A 21,101-nucleotide genomic window follows, 5' to 3' on the forward strand; every position below is an offset into this window, starting at 1 on the left:
TATTGCACATGGCACAACAATAAGAACACAAGCAGGAATTAACACACAATCAAAGGGAATGCAGCTCCTCCCCCCACACCCACACCCACACACACACGCACACGCACACACATGAAATACAAAAGTGCAAATGGAAGTCAGCTTAAACTCATAACAGCAAAGTGCAGATGTTCCTGCCAAGTCAACGTCAAGTCAAAAGTCATTGGAGCCTGAAACAATCTATGTTTAATGTGGGAATAAGACAAATAGACCAAATACAAACACACAAAACGGTGCCAGGAATGTAAATGCATTCAATTGTTTTAGGATAACTTTGTATTTGTGCATTCAAGGAAACTTTAAAAGTGCTGTAGTAATGATGAATGATGTATCGCTGAGTCTGGGCATCTGTCATAATGATGGATGGAGTTACTCAGAGATCCACTGTACATTAAAAGCAAGCAGAGAACATATTTATGCCATGGTTTAAGCCCACTGTTTCCACTGTGTTACTGCAGCCAGTTCACACAAACCCATTGTGAGAGGGTACATCTAATATATACATATAATCCATCAAGCCTAGAATTATTTGAAGATCAGAAAAATACTCTGCTACTTGCTCACAGCCTCACCTGTCCTCCTGACCAGTCCTGCCCTATCCTATTAATTCATTCATTCATTAATTTGTGTCTTCATGCATTCATTTATCTGTCAATCCATCTATCCACCATGTAGTTTTTGCAGTGCCAGTAAACATACAAATCTGGGTTGAGGGCAGAAGTTGCCATTCCATGTTCCATCACACACACTAATACATATGTAAAGTGGATTTCAATTTCAAACCAATTTACTATGTCCAGGGTAGAAACAGTTAGGCTACATGTTGGAAATACGGTCATTGAATGTCTCTTAAATAAATATTATATGAACACTTGACATTTTTCAACCAGATTTAGTCCAGTTTAAACAGACAGCTCGACGTCTTTAAGCCTTCGAATCACCAAAACCACTAAAAGGGAAAATCCACAAGCTTCTGCTCCATTAAATCAGTTTCACTTCAGTTCATCACTCAATTCTCACATGTACATTGTGAGCGCCTGCAGATACTATATATGGACTGAGCAGTAACTGCGTAACACCAGCGCCTGCGGTGTGCTGCTGATCTTTTGCAGCTGGCCAGAGTCATTCCTATGTTATGTTCTCTGGCAGAAAATTACAGGTTCACAACATCAGGTGTTTCAGATTTTATTAAAATGATGTGTTGCATCTGATTGTTGATGCAGTAATCATAAGATAGCAATTTGTGAATGTCAGGGTGTTCCACAGCCTGTTGTGGACAATGTTAGTTAAAAAAAAAAGGTTATATTTCAGGGGAATATTTGTCTTAATACTGAAAAATTACCACATTCACACAGACCACAGGGCAGCTGCTGACTGAGATGAACCCAAACACCTCTACAAGTTACGTTGTGATGTTGATTTTCCTCATAGGACCATTCATCCGTTAATGCACGGTGTCCTACCTGTCACTTTGAGTTGTGTTGTCCGCCGCACCAGTCTCGATCCATACTGTAACTCACAGGTGTAATTTCCCCCGTCACCCTCCTCCACCTCAGGTATCCAGATGTGTGTGGTGTTCACAGTGATGGAACTTCTCCACTCAACCCGCTCACACTCCTGACAGCAGACGCACACAGAATTGATTCAGCTACAACAGTCTACAGAGGACATACAGTAGCTAATAGGTGTGTGTATATGTGTGAGTGTATATGTATGTGTGTGTCATACCTTATACCAGGTCATCTGTGGCTGTATGTACGGAGCCATATAGTCTTCTATATCAGGACAGGTGATCATTTTGCTGTGGGTGATCTCAGCTTTCTCCAGATGGCGGATTTTGCTGCTGAAGCATTTCCCCTCGTCACTCTCCTCCACCGTCATCGACATGGAGACTTTCATGCAGTATGTTGAGTTCCTGAACAGATCACAAACACAACATTGGGAAAATGTTTTCACCACGTTCCTCTATTGACGGTGGCTGATTTTTAAAACCTTGCAAATATGCAGAGTTCCTCAGAAAAGAAGTGCTCAATTGCTGAATCCAATCTGTGAATCTGAACTACTCAACATCACAAAGATAACATGTGAGTGAAGTCTGTATTTCTATTAGAAGTCCAGCAACCCCAGTCGAATCTGAGTGGATTTGTTTTGAGGAGATTTGTTTATGTGTCCAAGAGTGAATGACAATGTTGAGATGAGTGATTCCTCCAATTGTCCAACACTGGAACTCTGTGTAAAGCGGTGTAAGAGCTGTTTTCATGGTCAAAGTATTGGGTAGACCAGTATTGGCTGCTGTTGTGGGTATTTTGGTGAAATTATAGGCCCTCCGACATCTCAGTGTTTCATTGACAACAATGAAGGATTCGGCATCCAGAGGAAATTATGGGTTGTACAACCTCTAACACACACAGACAAATCAAATTCTATAAGAAATTAAACCCTGTGAAGGCATACCATCGAGGGAATGGTGTATTCCTTTCATGGGTTGTTAACTATTCTGTATCTTGTCCATGTCGATCCTCATCCCAAATGAAGAAACTATAGGTGTTATGGCAATGACATGCATCAGTGATTATATTATTTTTTCAGATGCGCTTTGAAAAAGGCTCAAACTGTCAAAGCAAAAAAATGTTTCTTTAAAGTGAATTTTTGTCAATTTAACATAAAAAAGTAAATTAAATAAATAAATAAATAAATAAAATGATGAATTTACCACTAATCCTGACTAATATAACAAATATTATAATATATGGTGTCCTAATTGCATAGTATACACAGATTGTACACTAAAGAAATTTTGAAAGAGTTTGCAAATAAACATAATTCAATGTACTCTTTTGTACAATATGAAACAAACACACGACGGTCACACACTTCGGAAAACTATTGGAGAGTAACAAGCAGCAAGATTAATGACTTTCCATACATGTTTTCCTGACAAATACATTTAAAGCTACATCAATTCATATGTTTTGGTAACTACGGATTAACTGACTGCGTAATGTGAACGGGGTTCTGATATGAAGAACACACAGAGCCGAGTTATTCATTTTGGGGTCACAGTGCATCTGTTCTGGTTTGGCTTTTACTTCCATCATTAACCTCTTTTCCAGTCGTAGCAGACAGATGTTTTTCTATACATAGAAAATGTCAACGCTTGGTGTACAGCGGTGGCTGAAAACATAATTAATGTTAATTAAAGAAATACATTAAAATTAATTTTATTATGTTACATTACTCTAGATACATGTACAGATACATGAGTTACATATGTTTCTCAGCCTAATTATACAGCCCACCTGCACACCTGATATAATTAAGGTGCAGCTCTTACTTGGATCAGGTGCATGAGGGCAGAGCTGAAAAAATAACTTATTAGATGGATCTGCGGGCTTTATGTTAAAGAGAAAAATGAGAAAAAGGTGAGTTGTATTGGTGCTATGTGGGAGGCTGCAAGCGAGATATGACACTACATCCTGCTGTTATGACGTTTCATGAGTGACAGTAGGTGCTTGGGCCGAATTATCTGATGAACCAAAAAGAATGAAGTTTAAAGTTTGTTATGAAGTGTGTGATGCGGTGTCTCCTCAAGGTGATTGTAATTGCTTGTGTAGGTCTTGTTGTGCGTGTTCTCCCAAGTTCACCTCCAGACACAAAAGACCACATTGATCTCTCTTTCTTTCTCTCTCACCCAAGCGCGCACAAACAAACACACAGGACTCAACCATTGTCCCCTAACCACAACCTCTCATCTAAGTGGATCTAAACCACTTATCCCATCAATGCTGTGTATGTGTGTATGTGTGTATTTGTGTGCTTGTGCGTGTGTGTGTGTGTGTGTGTGTGTCTTCTAGGGGACACAGGGATTTTTTTTTTAGTCATTGACCTAACCAAGAGCACTGAGCATTGAACTAGAGGCCTGGAAAGCCTTTTATCCATCCATCCCTCAGTTTCTCTCCTCTTCATCAACCCATCTGCAACCTGCACCATCTTGTTTTCTCCTCCAGTGATTCAGTTACCTTCCCTGTATGCTGCTGTGGCTCTCTCTCTCTCTCACTTTATCTCACATGCACATCACCCAGCCTTTTCGTCAACAAAGACCTTGACAAAAAGTATTTTTTGATGTTCTTTTTTCAATTACAATAACTCAACATGAATATAATAAAAGTAAGCTTTGGAAAACTAAGTGAAATATTACATCAGCAAATAAAAACTAAACAATAAAGTGAAATATGGACAAACAAGCAAGCTAGGATATTATAAAAAGGCAAGCTAACATTAACGTAACTTACTATACTATGGGCTGTTGAAGTGGCTATAACGTTGTTGTTACTTTCATATATATATATATGTATATATATATATATACATATATATATTTATACATATATATTGACAAAGATAAAAAATGACATGTTTGCAGAAAGATAAAGATAAGTTAGCAGTTAGCATGTGAACATTGTGTAGCACGTAGCAGCTTAAGAGCCAGATATTTTACTTAGGGGTTGCTGGAGACCAAAAATAGACCCAAAAAGAGAGATAATATTAGACTTCGAAAAATTTATTAATTAACGTACCCAGAGACACAACCCCAAATAAATGCTAATGTTGCTTCGTGTTTGCTAGATGCGTGTGTTAGCTGCTTGCTAACATGCTAGCCATAACAGCTTATATTGCATTACTTGTATTACATTGACACTATGTCAGTGCTGTGTTCACAACTTATTTCTGCTGTTCTAAAGTTCCCAAAATATCAGTTAGTTCAGGTTTTATGTTATGATGTTAAGCTGTTGCATTAAGCTGAACCCAGACCATAAATACTAATTTAGTGACTCAGGACCTGACTCTTCCCACCTACCCACCTCTGCTTGTAAGTATGTAGATTATACTGTGTACTGATGGGCAATTAAATATGACACATATGGATTGCAGTGCACGTGTTGAACTTCCACATGCACTGTCAATACTGGTGATGAAAAATTTGAATTTAAAGAAATCTGGGTCCTCCCTCGCAATGGCTCTGATACAAAATCAATTTCAAAAGCGGTGAAGGATTTTATGTTAAAACGTTCTCTTATCTTTTTGCTTTGATGATATTGTTCTATACATTTATGCCAGTAACACACGCTGAACTGAGATGAACTAAACTGAAGCAGCTTCATCTTGTCTCCCTCTCTGCTGTGTCCTTCCACATTTTATTCTCTTTTTCATTGTCGTATCAGCCTCTGCCATGGTCTCTCCCCCTCTGCCTGTCCAACCCAGAAACCAGATGCCAAATGTTAAATGGTAAAAACAGCATCTATGTTAAGAAGAAATGTATTATGCACATCTCACCATAAACATGACGATTCAATTAGACTACAATGCAAACGCTGTGTCAGAAGCATTTAGCACATGCTGTGCACCTCTTACGAATGCAAATCATGACTGCGTGTGGGTGTGCATTCATATCTAGTGCTGTGTGAAATACATTTAAATGCTTCAGTTACTAAAATGCCCCTGAAGTAAAAGACACCCGAGTATTAAATGGTCTACCCGCTTAAGTTGTACATTGTGTTGTGGAGCTGTGCTTTAATCACAAAAAATCTTTGCACCTAAAATAATGAAGTTCCCTTGATGTTGGAAATTAGATATAATTTTTTTCTCCATTGCCAATTACCTGCAAGGCAAACAAGAAATACCCAGCACTGAAAATATTTGAGAATGTTGAGTGTTGGTAAGAAATATACAGTGACTGAAAATGAATATCCAACAGATTCCAGCTAACCTTAAGTTAATTATATACCTCCCACACTGTTATGTTCATGCCCTTTGTTTGAGAACTTCTAGGAAATCATTAATTAAAGAAGAAGCAGGTGGAGCAGAATGAAAGACAGAGCGTACATCAAAAATAAAACTACATGATTTCATTCCAAACATCTCCTGGATATGTTGAACACCACAGGAGTCCCTGTGTATTTTCAGTATATGAAGTATATGAACTTTCATTTAATTGGTTTCTTCCAAGAAGAACTTTAGAATCAAAACTGTTTGAAATAAATGCATCAGTTTCCTTGCCAAGAGATGTACTTTCAGTATTGCTCCTTGATTTTACCTTCATAGATGTTTGATAAGATAGCATAATTTGTTCAGACAGAGCAGTTATGATTGTCCTGGACAGTGCAAGGTTTCTACTTAATTGCACATTGTAATGCTATTACTGTGTATATCCAAAATATTTAAAGGTGCTATTTGTAAGTTTTGCTACTGCTACATAGCCAACGTTTGCGTCAGCAGCTGTTTACTTGACAGTCTTGGTAAGAGCTTCAGCCATTTTTCAGAGTTTATAATATGCTCTCTGAGCTGCGGTACTTCTTCAGGGCAGATTGGACGGTACAGTGTCTCAGTATCAGAAAGTGACAAGACAGTCTGACCAGGCCATGGCTAGCTGGTTAGCATGCTAACTTCATTAGAAGAAAAGAAGCGATAGAAATTGAAGCAAAACAAGATGGTTTTTTCTCCACCATTGGAGACAGTTCTTAGTGAGTAAATGAAGGTTGATGCTGAAATGTAAAGTTTCTTCTAGACTTTTAAGTAAATGGCTGTTAATGCTAACATTGGCTATGTAGCGATGGCAAAACTTACAAATACTGGAACTCCTTTAAAGGAATAGTTTTGACATTTTGGAAAATACTTGCTTTTTTTCCAAAGCTTAGATGAGAGGATCAATACCACTTTAATGTCTGAATGCTTAATATAAAGCTACAGCCAGCTGGTTAGATTAGCTAAGCTTTGCTGTGTGCAAAGATAACAAAATCCACCTAGTAGAACAAAGTTCACCAATTAACTTCATTTCATTTAATTCATAAAGAAAATACAAAGTGTAAATCTACAATTGAAGTTTTATGGTGTGTTATGTAACAGGAGCAGAGAATTCTACAAGACATGCCTTTTTATGCTAAGCTAACCGGTTGCTGGGTATAGTCTTCTAGTTGTATTTATCATACAGATATGTTCGTGGTATCAAGCTTCTTGGCTAACTCTCGACAAGAAAAAAAAAAAAAAGCATATTTCCCAAAATGTCAAAACATTATCAACATTTTATGTTTTCAGCAAATGTAAATAGAGTGCTGCAGGGAAGATGTACTTTTGTAGCCCTACCTACAAGTAGCATCACCCTGGTTCCCTTGACAAAAAGGACTTTATTAAACAGACAAGGAATTGGCTGCAAGACAGGGCAATGAGCAAAAATCTTGAAAATACTGAAAAATAGAGCTAATATGGTGCTACATATTAGATTGTGCAGGATATGTATAGTTCATCTTGGTCTGATTAGAGATGTGTTTGCATTTCATTGCCTCAGGTTATTTTATTCTCATGAGATGCGCACACTTTGCAGTCTAGAAAAGCAGCATTAACAACACTCTAGTTTGTCAGGATCATTGATGATGGAGTCTAATCTGTTTTCAAAAACGCTATTTACTGTACCTGGAGTTGTTACTATCTGCGGGAAATTAAATATGTAATTGAGAAATAAGCTGTGATAATAGGATTATTGCATCCACATGAATAAAGTGTCAGTGTCAGCCTGTAAGGACAGAAATATTAAAGGGTCAGTTCACTCAATTAAAAAAAGGAGGGGCAGATTTTTAAGGCTGAGTGAAGCTCTGACTGCACATGAGTTGACATGGCCAGTTCTTTTTAGTATCATTTACATTGAGCAGAATGGCACTCTTTATAAACTAACTTATACTACAGGAATAATTTAACATTTTTGGGAATACACTCATATACTTTTTTGCTGAGGGTATGATTCAGCATTGATACTAAAGCCAGTGGCTGGCTAGCTTATCTTAGCATAGATATTTTAAAACAGGTAGAAACTGCAATTCTTGTTCTGTCCATGGGAACCAGCACCTCAAAAAGCTCACCAAATAACTTATGACACCTAATGTTATATGTTATATTTCATTTGTTTGATTCGTTTGAAGTGTAAAAAAACATATTGTGATTTTAGGAGAGTTAATGTGTGTTTTTAAGATGCTGGTAGGCAGATTTTGTTGCCTTTGGACTGCAGGCTAGCTGTTTGTAGCTTTATTTTTAGCATGCAGACAGGAGATTGGTATGTGTTACTCAACTTCAAAATGTCGAACTAGGCCTTAAACTTCATACGTATACTGTAGAGTAAATGAATGAAGGCATTACAAATATACATGTGTGTAGACACTCTAATGCCCAAATGCCATATATTGTGAAATCAACTCCACTGATAGTTCTCTTAACGTGTGTCCTCTGCTGCTCTGTGCAGGACTTCTGTAACAAACATGCTTTACAAATAAGCTCTTGAGGGGTCTTGGCAATTTAATGCCAGTAAAATGTGTCCAGTGATGCTGCATCCTCAAATGAATGAGGTGAAAAAAGAGATTTAAAAGGTGAAACAAAAGATTTGTGGCTGCCATTCTGCATCTAATGTGAGTGGCTGACATTCATAACCCCTTTGTTATCAGCAAGTTTCTACATTAAACTCAAGTCTGGTGCACACACAGATGTACACACACATCCCAGCGCTTGTATGTGTGTGTTGTCTGTTGCATGTGGCTTGTTATTTTGTAACATCGTGAAAAAAGGGTAGAGTTGGTCACCTGTATTTGCATTTGAAGACATTTATGAATAAAACATGGGATTTCACTCTTACCAGTATGTGCATATGGGTGTGTTCATGACTCCCTATGTGCAAGACACATGAGGAATGTGTTGCCAGGCTGAAACAGGTACCAGGTGTGAGCAAATACATCTTTCAGTACAACTGGAAACATAAGTGACTAATCAACTGAGAAAGCAACTGAAAAAAAATTAAAATGACATGACATTCTGTAAAATTATGAAATGAATTCAGAATGACATTCTGAAAAGTATGGTTTATGGTTATAAAATTATACAGAAACTTGTTTACTATAAATTATAACAGTCTACTGGTTGGATTAGTTTTCCTCCATTGTTGTAGCCCTCATCTCAGAAGTTCATGTTCAAGTTGAAAGCTGTTGGAGGCACACTGGCACATAGACAGCATATGTACTGAGGCTATAATGATTTTTTCATTGCTACACTCTGATCCTAATTTGAAGGGATTGCTGTGCATCTGTTACATGGTCCACTATCATTTCCAAAGTGTCCTCAAGGAATGCAGCACCACTCCTAAAACTCTAGGCACATTGCACTTTGGCTGACCGCTAATATTTCAGATTTGTGTACTATTTGTGTGTGTGTGTGTGTGTGTGTGTGTGTGTGTTTGTACTTGCCGCAGAGTGCTCTCCAAAAAACACAAATTCCAATTATCTAAGATGCAAAATGAGCGATAAATTAATCTCCAAATCAATTTATAATCCACCATATCCTCTCCGTCAATAAATCAAGCTCACCTTCCCTGCAATTACCCTCCTATGATCAGGGCAGGCTGCTGGAGGGTGCGTTGAATTATGGCGCTAATAGAGGGGGATGTATCCTGGCCAGCAGGCAGCGTGTTTATACCTGGATGGAGCTGCAGATTAATTTGACTATCAATCTAACTAACAGGCAGAGAGAGAGAGCGCGGACACCTGCGCCTGCTGAGACATTCACACACACAAGCACGTACACATTTCTGTGCATGCAAGTAACTGAACACCAGTGGTGGGACCCTCAGGGCATTCTATGCCTTCAGAGAAGGCTATACACATCAGCATTTTAAATGTTACATTTAATCGCTTTCATTTAATAATTATTTTCTTCTAATTCTAAATCTAGACTCATTTTCTATCAAGTTTACATCAGAAACGAAAAGTTACTTTCCTAAAACCATGAAAAGAGAGTTATCCAATCATCATCCAATTTTTTTTTTTTTTGCTGCCGAGCCAGAGAAAATGTTAGCTGGCTCACTCATTGGATAGGACTTCATAATTGGAACAGAACGCCCTGAAGCCACCATAGCCACATGTGTTTGTTTAGAAAGTGGCAGGTGAATTAACCAATCACATTTTGATAAATAGTGGGTGGGACCAAAAATCACTGCCCTAGGCCTTACCAAAGGCCAGAGCTATCTTGCAGAGGTTTACCTTTTTCTGTCCAGGGGTTGAAGCTAGCAGAACAGCCACTTTAGTCAGTTAAACAGCAGTCACATCACAGATGACAAAGTGATAGGACAGTCTGCAATAGACAGTGGACACTTATAGACTGAAGGAATATAAATAATTTAGGAATAGATAGACAACCGGAATTCACATCCACTTCAACGGTAGGGAGTCACCACCATTGAAGTGGTTTGCTGGTTTACGATGCTGGTAAATATGAATGAATTATACTTTTGTACTCATGGTTTCTATAAAATTAACTGAACAGTTGAAATGTAGGGAAACTATCTTAGCTGACAATGTGTAGAATGTCAATACTGACAAAAGTTTAAGCTTTTATAGCTTTATGCCTGTGGCACAGCGGTAATACTCATGGTTTGCCACTGCTGAACACAAATGCTTATATACAGTATATGGATGCATGTATTAGGCCAACAACAACAGGCTGTATGTTACATTAATAAGGTCACAAATGCTGCTTGTGCAGAGCTTTTTTCAGTGTTTAATTCAGGCATTTTACACCAAATGGCAGCAATGAATATGCTTTTATCAGTGAATTTTAATTATATTATAAATGACTTGAGGTTTTTCAGCATTGCATTTACTATTTTTAAGTTACTGGAGACATTCATTCATTACAACAGTGGGTGCAACTCTGAGTCATTTTATGAAGATTACAAAAGTCTTTAGGTCCTTTTAAGTCTTTTTTGATTAAAAAACAACTAAATTGCATCAAAATGAATTTGAACCTCATTAAAAAATAATTGCGCTCTTTTGATAATTAAAGTTACTAAAGAGAATACACACACAAATCAAACAACACACACACACATACTCTCAGACAGACATACTAGTCTGTGTCAACTCACTGACACATGAAAATTGTTCAAGGTAGCAACCATTCAACTTAATGTTTGATCCATGTTGTGTCAGTGTTGCACTGTGCATGTGCATATGTGCATGTGCATTTGTTGGGTATTGTATGTCTGTGTGTTGTGCATAAGCAAAGCTATCATTCATGCTCTCTTCCATTTTTGGCCAAGTGTTTTTATACTGTATAAAAGTGAAAGCATGAATGTCTGTGTGTGTGTGTGTGTGTGTGTGTGTGTGTGTGTGTGTGTGTGTTACATTTGAGTGCTAATATTCCTGTATGCATAAGGTCAGCAACCTCAGCCTCTGAGGAACAGATCAATATGTGCCACTACTGATAAGCAACAACCTAACCTTTGTCTCAGTGGACAGCTTATACCAGAGTGATCACTTCATCTACACTCACTATGTACACACATTTTGTATACTGTATATCAGAAGAGAAACACAATGAAGACATGTCGATCAGCTGGAAAAACAGGAACATAATGTTTGTTTTTTTGGTTTTCCCAGATTGATTTTTCTGTATAAAAACTGGTTGAACAACTAGACAAACACCAAACCAGTCTAGATGATCCTAAAACACACAACTAACTCCAATGTGCTGAAAAAGAGACGTATTACAACTTTCATAACTTATCATAAATGCTTTCATAGGCCTTTTTGGGGTCAGCAAAACTTGGAAAGCAAACTCTGCCACAGTATGGTATTCAATTCCACCTGTAGCCACCTATACTAAAAACTAACAGTATGCTATCCTGACCATAACATTAAATGGTCATGTCATTTACCAATAAACTTTCATTAATGCTCTGCATCACTAAGAGCAGTTACAGTGACTTCAGAAAGTAGTCAGATCCTTTCACTTTATTGTGTTGTAGATTTAATATTTTTTGCTCATCAAGCTACACTTAGTTACCAATAATGACAAAGTGGAAATTAAAAAACAATTATTGAAATATATCATTTATTGTGGCAGGTGTATCCTGTTTGCTTTAATTATCTTTGTGATGTATGTAGAAGTTGACTGGAGTCCACCTGTCGTAAACTGAACTGATTGGCCACAGGAGCGTTTCTTGAAGGAGACAGGGTCTGGGCTTGTGGGGCTGAGGTCAGTGTGGTCCCTGCTGTTCTGTCTGTGACACTACTGCCTAAATTTTATTTAATTTTACTGAATTGTATGACTACTGCAAACATATTTAATTTTAAATTTCATTTTTAATAGTAATGGACAATTGCTCTGGATAAACTGGACGTATGTAGGTAAGCTGAGAATTGTCAAACCTATGGCACCAGTCTTTAATTGACACTTTACTTTTTTAATCTCTTTTTACATTTTTATATGACTGTTTGTGTCGTGCAAATAAAAGAAACCAGTAGCCTGATTTGAGTAGATAGAAGCGTTTCCATTCATTATGGAAATGCCAGGTGTTTCGACCATCTTCATTTCTCCAAATTGTTTTACCAACTCCCCAAGTGTCCTATATCCTTTTTAAATACTAAAGTCATAGAAATACAGAAATATGTAAAAACAATATGCAAGAATTAATAGTCTCTGTGTTCATGTTGTATACCACTGTCAGTAAGTAAGTGTTTGATGAGAAGGGTTTTGTCAAGACAAATTAACCCACAACTGGGCACCCAAAGCAAAAAAGAGCTGTAAGACTCTATTGGCCCCTGTGTTCCTGCCACTCGCATGTGAATATATATAATTTTCTTTTTTTTTTTTTAGTAAACTGCACCATGTAAGCACATTGTACACTAATACAACTAAGCAGGAAAGTAGTAGATTAGCATAGAATATTTTTTTACTCAAGACTCAAGATTATGTCTCAAGATGAGGCAATATTGCAGGTACAAGGCCTCCATCAGTTCAATGACTGTCTTTTAGTTGTGCATACACTATGATCAAACAAATTGCCATTAATTAAATTACCACAAATTGCCACACAGTGAATTCGGAGCCTTCCAGGCCTCCTGAGGATCTGGGATCCCGGGGCACTTGTCCACTTTGAAAAGTGGAAAATTGGAACATAATTAATGTTTGGCATCAAATGGACAACTACCTATATTTATCCTTGGTTATGCATGAGTGAAGATGTAAAAAAACATGTAGTGTGAGGTTTAGCTTGGGTTACACAGCATGGAAGCCAAATGCATCTGTGAAGAAAACTGTGTCTGGACTCACCTGGCCAAGGTGACACCACTGAATGTGTGTGCGTGTGTGTGTGTGTTTGTGCATCATTTGTATTCAGTACTGAGTGTATTTACCCCAAGGCTTGTATTTAAAATTAAGTTGCTGTGCAGGCTTGGTCTTCTGTAAATTTATGCCTGTGTTGGATGGTTTAAGTTCATTTACTTATTCTTACATTTATGTGATTTATGTGCATATGTTTTTGTGTTGTAATGTGGACTCCACTGAACTTCAAAGCAGTTTGTTCATGTCAATCAGAGTGATCATTGAGCTGCGTAGTGGTACACAACCTCAAAATGTTGGTCTTTTACACATTTGACTGATTATGTCTCAACACTATAAATACAATTTCCCAAAATCAGTAATTTCATTCATATTGATTTAGCTCATTAAATGCAACAATGTCAGTCCCACACACAGAACTATAGTGTTAATTAAAGCTGTGTTAAATAGAAGGTAAAATACAATTTTTATTCTTCCTATAAATCATTAAGCTGATTGGCAACTTAAGACAGCATGCTGGGCTCTGCAGAAACTGAAATTAAAATAAAAACTTATTTGACTGATGGGTTTCAGCTCTGGTCTTTGGAACTCAGAGTACTGCTGGATTTCTGTCATACCTGCCACTATAGTGTTGCCTTTACCAAGTGTCCCAGGCATAAGTCATTCAAGGTTAAATGACTGACACAAGTGAAGAGGGGCAATGTATTCATATAGCTAGAATAGGATCATTTTGATGGTGCTATTTGCTGTTTGCATATGAAAAAACTTGCTGACCTCAGAGGCTCTTTGGCCTCTTTGGCCCGTTATTACTATTAAAGACACTACAGTGAACAGTATGGCACATTTAATGTTGACAGTCTTCATACAGCCTTTACCAAAGGGTTGATGCCTAAAAATGTCCAAAATATCCTCAGCATTTTGAAATATTAGCAAAAGCATCATAAAACAGTGCAGTATTACCAGAAGTCTCATCTGTATTGAATGATTCAGCACTTCAAAATTTGTGGGTTGCCCTTTATGTAGTGAGGTAGAAAGTAATGGTGTGGACAGGGGTACAGTGCATCAGACTTTTGAGCAGGTTACCATAGGCTGCATCCTGTCAAAGACCTTCAGTTAACATTTTCTTTTTTTTTTATTAAGCATGACCACAATCTTTCCTCAACCTTAATCTTAAACTGAACCAAACCAATATCTTTCTTCCACTCTACTCTACTATTCTACTCTTTACCATGCTGTAGTAGCCACACAGATATTATACAAAGTGAGTATACCAGAGTTTTAGAGAATTGTCCAGAGGGTCAGGTATATTTAAACCTGTCCACCGAGGCTTGCTGGTGTCAGTCTTGTTTTTTGGAGTGAGCCTAGCCTTCTCTTTGCCTTGTTGTTTAAGCATTTTATTATTGTTGAATACAAACCACTGAACAGTGTTGGTTCTCTGAATGCTGTCATTTAAAAAAATCATGCCAAAACTGTAAGCAGCAATTGCAGTATTGCTTGCAGGCTCATGGCCTCTTCACCAAAGGGTTGATGGCCAGATATACCCGGAGCATTAAGAATTAATAATATAATTATAATTGCACAAAATAGTCGCAGAAGTACAAACTACTCAACAGTAGCAGAGGGTAAGGTCTCTAAAGACAAAGAAGTGGCACGGCAAGGAAATTAGTCCAAACATCACTTATTTTCCACTGGGGCACTGAGAGGGATAAATTCTTCATCTACATCTCTTCTCGATATACACCATCTCCCTCTGATTATCAGCTCACATAATTTTGCCATTGCTATGCTGATGATACCCAGCGCTATCTGTTCTTCCGGCCAGATGACCGTACTGTCTCCGCAGAGATCTCAGCATGCCTCATATGATGGAACGCCACCCTCAACTCAATCTTCACCTCGCTCTCAACAACAAAGTCTGCAAGAAATCTGTGCATTGTGACTGATGACCAACTAAGTTTCACTGAGCATACTATACCTGTCACTTAGTCGTGTAGCTTCTCACAATATAACATCAAAATGATCAGCTCTTATCTGATTGAGTAGGCTGCTCAACTTGTTAGACAAGCACTGATGACCTCTTCCCTTGACAACTGTAACACCCTTATGTCAGGGCCGCCAGTGTGCACACTAAAACATCTGCAAATGGTCCAAAATGCTGCGGCACATCTGGTCTTCGACTGGCAAAATCTCATCTCATCAAAATCTCAAACTTTTCTGCTAACCTTGTGTTCAAGCCACTAATGCATGACACCTGACTACCTGAACTTTTTCATTGAGGTTTATTAACCTTCTCATCGATTGTTTTACAAATGAATGACGACTTGACTTATCGTCACTGCAAGAACTTGATTCAGTAAGCTGAATCCCTCTCTGTCATGAAAGATGACCTGAAGACCTTCCTCTTCCGAAAGTACATACTCACCTGATATGGACTTTCTATCCATCTCTCTATTTCTTTATCAAAAAAACATGTAATTTCCTATGCACTTGTGACCCTTGAAACACTTGTGTTGTGGCATTAATTCTTGAAGTTTTGGATTGTACCTTTTTTGTTAGCCATTTCAGACAAATGTAGAATACCACTGGGCCACAATCAGTGACCGAGCATTACAATTTTAAGGTAATTATATTCTACTTCAAGGGCTGATTCATATCTTCATTCAGGACACTTAAGGGCTATGGATGTTGTGAGGATCAAACTACCACCTTGGCTTTATGGAGCAGTCTTTTGGACACAAGACCTCTCTGACACACAGGTTGCTTGGTTTTCACACTTCCTCCTCTGCCCTCCTTTCTCCTCTATCATTGTCCTTTCCTCCATATCTCCACCAAGTCAGATCACATTTCAGAACACCTTAAAACCCCTTGAACATCAAAGTGTCAGAAGCAAGGCCTCCTTTTCTTCTTTTTTCTCTTTTTTTTTTCAAAAGACTGAGGGGCAGCAGGCATTGGCTGAAGTTGGCATGCACTGGCACATGTTGGCCCACATTGGCAAGAGCGTGGTACCGACTCAATGGCTGCCAAGTCATAGAGGACTGCCAAAGAAACTTCAAATGACTGCTCTCTCCTTCTCTGCTCCTATTCCACTCTCTCATACTCTCTGTTTTACTCTCTTACTGCCATTGTCAGTTTCTCTTCCACTCACTCTCTCTCTGTCTCTCTCTTTGTCTCTTCTTTCCACTTGCTGTCTTTATCTCCTGCTCCCAGTCTGTTAATCTGATGAAGAGAAAGGTTAAACAGTTGGCTGGCATTAGAAAACACCCTTGTGACAACTATGTGAGCGTTTCTTGTGTGAGAGTGTCCACAGAGAGTAGATTTATCCTCTAATGCAAAGAGAGACAGGTGGTTCGGCTTACTAGAAATATCACAGGGGAATAGCTGAGAGTGAAACAGAGGGGCATACACAGAAATAATGGGAAATGAGAATTCAGTCTTTCATTTGACTTCATCAACAACCGTAAATAGGTGGCACTGCTTCAAGTAATGTGAGGTGAAATAATGATGTTGAAATTTCAGTAGATAAACTGCAGTTTATTTTGTATAGCCAACTACCCAATTATCCATCAAGCCATCTATAAAGAATTTGTCATACCTAAGCAGTAAACTGGTTGGTTGTCAGTTATTTCTAAAATTACACATATGAGCGTTTTCTGACCTGCTATCTCTATGGTTAAGGTTCGGTTATGTTTAGGCAATTAAAACTACTTGGTGAAGGGTTTGACAGAGATTGTAGCCATGATTAAGAGAAATCAAGACTGACTGATGGTCGGAGACATGAAGGAAACTGTGATCCCGGCCATCCACCCTAAACTCCTCTCCAAGTGTTTTACAAAGAGGTATAAAATATGGTCCACTACTTAGGCCTTTGCTTTAGAGAAGGCGATTATTATTCATACAAGAACAAAAAGTTTCATGTCACTTTGGATCCCACCATGGAAAATATGGGTAAGGTTCCTGAGTTCCTGAAATGGTTCCTGAGCCCCTGGAAAAGTCCCTGGGCCATTTTAAAACATTTTAACAAACACTTGATGTTGTTGTTTTTCTGATGGTGACAGCCTTACCGCCAACCCAGTCAATGAGCCAGACAGTCAAGCAGCCAGTAAACCTGCTTCATAAACACAGCTGAGATGGCCAGCCAAACCAACCGGCCCAACAACCAATCAAACAGTTAACCATGTAGTCAAACAGCCAGACACCTATCCACCTCAACACCCATTCCACCATGGGTGCTGCCACCCTGCCAACAAACCTACCAGCCACCGACCCTACAAAGCTAATCATCCTGCCAAAATGTTACCAAATGAAACAACCACCGCCCAATCGACCAGCCAGCCAATCATTTCACAGACCCACTATCCCAGAGGGCCAGCCAGTCACTCATTTTCCCACACAGAAAACAAGTTATATCTCCATCTAATACAATGTGTTGAAGTGAAGGCAAAGCCAGAGGCATGAAATCTCTCATCTCACGCTACCTTGTTCACAATCTAACACTCATTATTTTGTTCTCTCAGAGTCCTTCTCTCTATCACTTTGTCCTCTGTCTTTCACATTCTTTGTCCTCCTCTGTCTGTGTGTGTGTGTGTGTGTGTGTGTGTGTGTGTGTGTGTGTGTGTGTGTGTGTGTCTACTTTTTGATTCCTTTTCTACCCAAGTCTCACAAAAAGTCGAGTGTTGCAGGATAGAGGTTTGGTGCAAACTCTTTCTCGCAGCGTTACAGCCTCAAAAGTAAACTGAGACCTCTCACTGTGTGTATCAATTTCTTTCTAAGTGATATGTGTGTGTGTGTGTAGTTGTACTGGTGTCCTAATCATAGTGGGTGTATAGAGGGTCTTGGGCAGTCGCAGCATGCCCTCTCCCCCTACTGAGGTCCTTACACCTGCAGAGAAAATGGATTTTTGCTTTTCTTTTCTCCTCCACTCATTCCTCCATCTCGCTCTACCTTTCCCTCCTTATGTACAATGCAGTGTTCTCTGGAGCCTCCCTCTGTTTTTCTCTCCATCTATTTACCCTTTCTCCCCATCCCTCCAATTTAACTACTTTCTCCTTGAGTCTCTCTTTACCCCCTCCTTTCTTTTCCTCTCTTTCCCACCCACCTGCTTTCATTTCTTTTCACCTTCTCCCTGTGCACATCTCTCTTTTTCTGTGCCCCGTGTCTCACACAATGTTATTTTCCACTTATGGTCTCTCGAGAAGGAATGTCACTCCACCTTTAATGCTTGTTCACCTTTGGTTTTATAATGGTCTCTCCAGGTTGTACTCCCTTTCCAGCTCATACAAACCCACAAACTACAATAGACACAGGGGATCTTCAGTGTTTTCAAAATCAACAGGCAAACAGACAGCTCCCCAAATTACATATAAAATGAAGCATGTTACAACTGCAGGGGTGGGAAGGGCAGCAATATTCCCTGGAGCATGGTATCCCACAGAAAATCATTGAAAGAAGATGAAAGACTAATTTTTACATCTACTACACAAAAATAAACAAGCCAGAATGGTTTAACCAATGTTTTCCATTGAAAATCATCCAAGATCATTATGTTTTAAAAGAAGGCAAGCTGTGATTGGAGCCTGCTCCATTATATGATCATCAGGTTGTGAACATTGTGTTAGCAAACAATTGCTTATTTACACATCCAGCAGTCACGGAGCAACATCAGCATTCAGTTGGAGTTGTGTTTGTGGCCACTCGATAAATGTAAGTCCAATATCCACTCTGCTTTTAGCTCTGTTTTGGTCTCTACCAACTCCTGAGGGAAATGTCTGGCTCTTTAGCTGTTAAATACTCCACTATGTTCACCAGCTAGGTTTTTAAAGCCTTTACTTTACTGCCTGCTGTGGCCAGAAATTGAGAGTTATTTCTGTAAGTACACTTAGAGCAACCTTTGACCATGCTTCTCACCATTTTGTGGCCATTTTTTCTGCCTCCATTTTTCAGGATTGTAGCTAGATTGATAGTCGGCTATGTAGGAAGATGATGCTCCCACTCAATTAACCTCTGATTGGTTGATTCTTCCTCTAACTGGGAGAAACAGTTGTCAATAAGCATAGCACCACATTTGAATCACTAAACAAACTGGATGTGTTGGCAGTTGTCTGAAACCATATTTCAGATTTTTGTCTAGGAAATAGAAATCTATAAACAACATCAAATGTGTTGATGTTTTCAAGCAGCTCTCAACACCCGTTAAGTTCACCAAAGACACAGCGGCTTATATTTTTCTTTTATTTAGACTGATTTTCTTGGTTACAACAAAGTGAAGGCAGGATGTGTGAGGGCTTCAGGCATTTGGCGGTGACCTCAGAGAGAGACGGACATATCATTTACCAGCAGCTACAAAACTTGGGGCAGACCCAGGGTGTGCTGCATGAATCAAAGAAGCTTGGGTCTTTTTGTAGATGTCACAAAAAGGTCCACTAATCATTGTGCCTTGAGCCAACTGAGTTCTATCATGTATCTGAGAGTTCAACTTAAGATTTTTCACCCTAGAAACACGATGAAAAAAACAAGTAGTTCTCATGATAGTTTGTTTTCCTTCATAGCAATAGCTCTTGTGTGAACTCATGAGAGGATCCTATCGCATTTCGACAGGCAGGAATGTTTGGACACAACAGCAAAGAAAGAAGTGACCCTGCTGTAAACTTGCCTGACACCACACCGGCATTCAAAAACATCGGTTCCCAATCAGCAGAAGTTCCTCATTCTTTCAATGCAGCTTTGTTTCTTGGACTTAGTTGAGGTCATACACATTGAAAAGCCTATAATAATGGAATTTGTGGACAAACACACTGAATTAAACCAAGAGGGAAGCCAGAGAGGGACAAAGTAAGGACAAAGCAATAAAAATAAGTCAAAAAGGAAACTAGAGAAGGAGTAGAAAAGAAAGGTCTGTAAAAAAAGCTCATCATTTTCCCCTTGGCCCTGTCTGTCACAGTTTGTTAATTTACTAGAGAAGATATAGACATCTCAGCACACACACATCTATCACCCTGACAAGAAAAAGGCGTGGACAGGTGGACTGATGGACTGATGGACTGATGCATGGATGGATGGATAGATGGATGGATGGACAGAGTAACAGGGTAAGTGAATGCACAGCAGAGGATGGAGACTAATATACTGTAGATGGCTTTCATATTGGCAAAAATAATGAAATGAATTAATAAAAACTTTCCTCATAACAAATTGTGTCAGTGTCTGTTTTCTTCCTGTGATATTGAACATTTTCCAAGAATGACTTTGCAAATCGAGCAGTTAAATACTAAAACAACCTTTCGTGTTGAGCTCCAAAAAGCTCTCAGTCATTCTAGTTTGTTTTCTACACGCTACAAAGACGTTGTTTGGAAACCCGTCTATCAACCTAGAAATTACACTTCAAAATGTAATCACTGGCTGGATTATGTTCAGAGACAATGATTTTTTTTCTTTTTGAATGAAAGATGTTATGGCCTGGCTCTGAGATCCTAGCAAATAAGGGAAGACACGCATGGATTTAACTAAAACAAATGAGTTTTATTTAACAGAAATTAGTTTTTGCTTAACGAAGATAAGGCTGGCAGATCGAACTAGCACTGTACTAACAAAATAAATACTAAATTCATTAATCAGAAAGAAAATTAAAACTCTAACTGAAGACAACGTGGTGCAGGGGACGAAGGAGCCTCCAGAGTGCCAGGCTTTTATAACAATAATTATAATATACTTTTATAATCTACGTGGAGGACAGTGGCCAGCTGCCTCCGCTCTCCTGAAAGCCTCCAGCTCCACGCAAGTGTTAGATTTATTAATGGCACCAGAGTCACCAGAAGGTGGTCGGGGTAGGTGGTGGTACAAGGCACACGACTGTCACACCAGAGACCGTGGTGCACATCCTGAGAGCTGCGTGAGGGTTTTGGCCACAAAAATAC

General features: G+C 38.8%; 1 protein-coding gene across 1 annotated transcript in view; it reads right to left on the minus strand.

Moving 5' to 3' along the window:
• LOC111226783 (X-linked interleukin-1 receptor accessory protein-like 2) overlaps positions 1 to 21,101 on the minus strand; it is a 153,696-nt gene that overhangs the window by 119,389 nt on the left and 13,206 nt on the right. Inside the window, exons 4-5 of the mRNA XM_022752094.1 lie at positions 1,768 to 1,954; positions 1,503 to 1,656 (exon numbers count right to left, since the gene is read on the minus strand). Of these exons, the coding sequence (XP_022607815.1) occupies positions 1,503 to 1,656; positions 1,768 to 1,954 (341 nt within the window). The remainder of the gene's footprint in view (positions 1 to 1,502; positions 1,657 to 1,767; positions 1,955 to 21,101) is intronic.

This window comes from Seriola dumerili, unplaced genomic scaffold (genome assembly GCF_002260705.1).
Source record: "Seriola dumerili isolate Sdu_G_001 unplaced genomic scaffold, Sdu_1.0 BDQW01000161.1, whole genome shotgun sequence".
Taxonomy (NCBI): domain Eukaryota; kingdom Metazoa; phylum Chordata; class Actinopteri; order Carangiformes; family Carangidae; genus Seriola; species Seriola dumerili.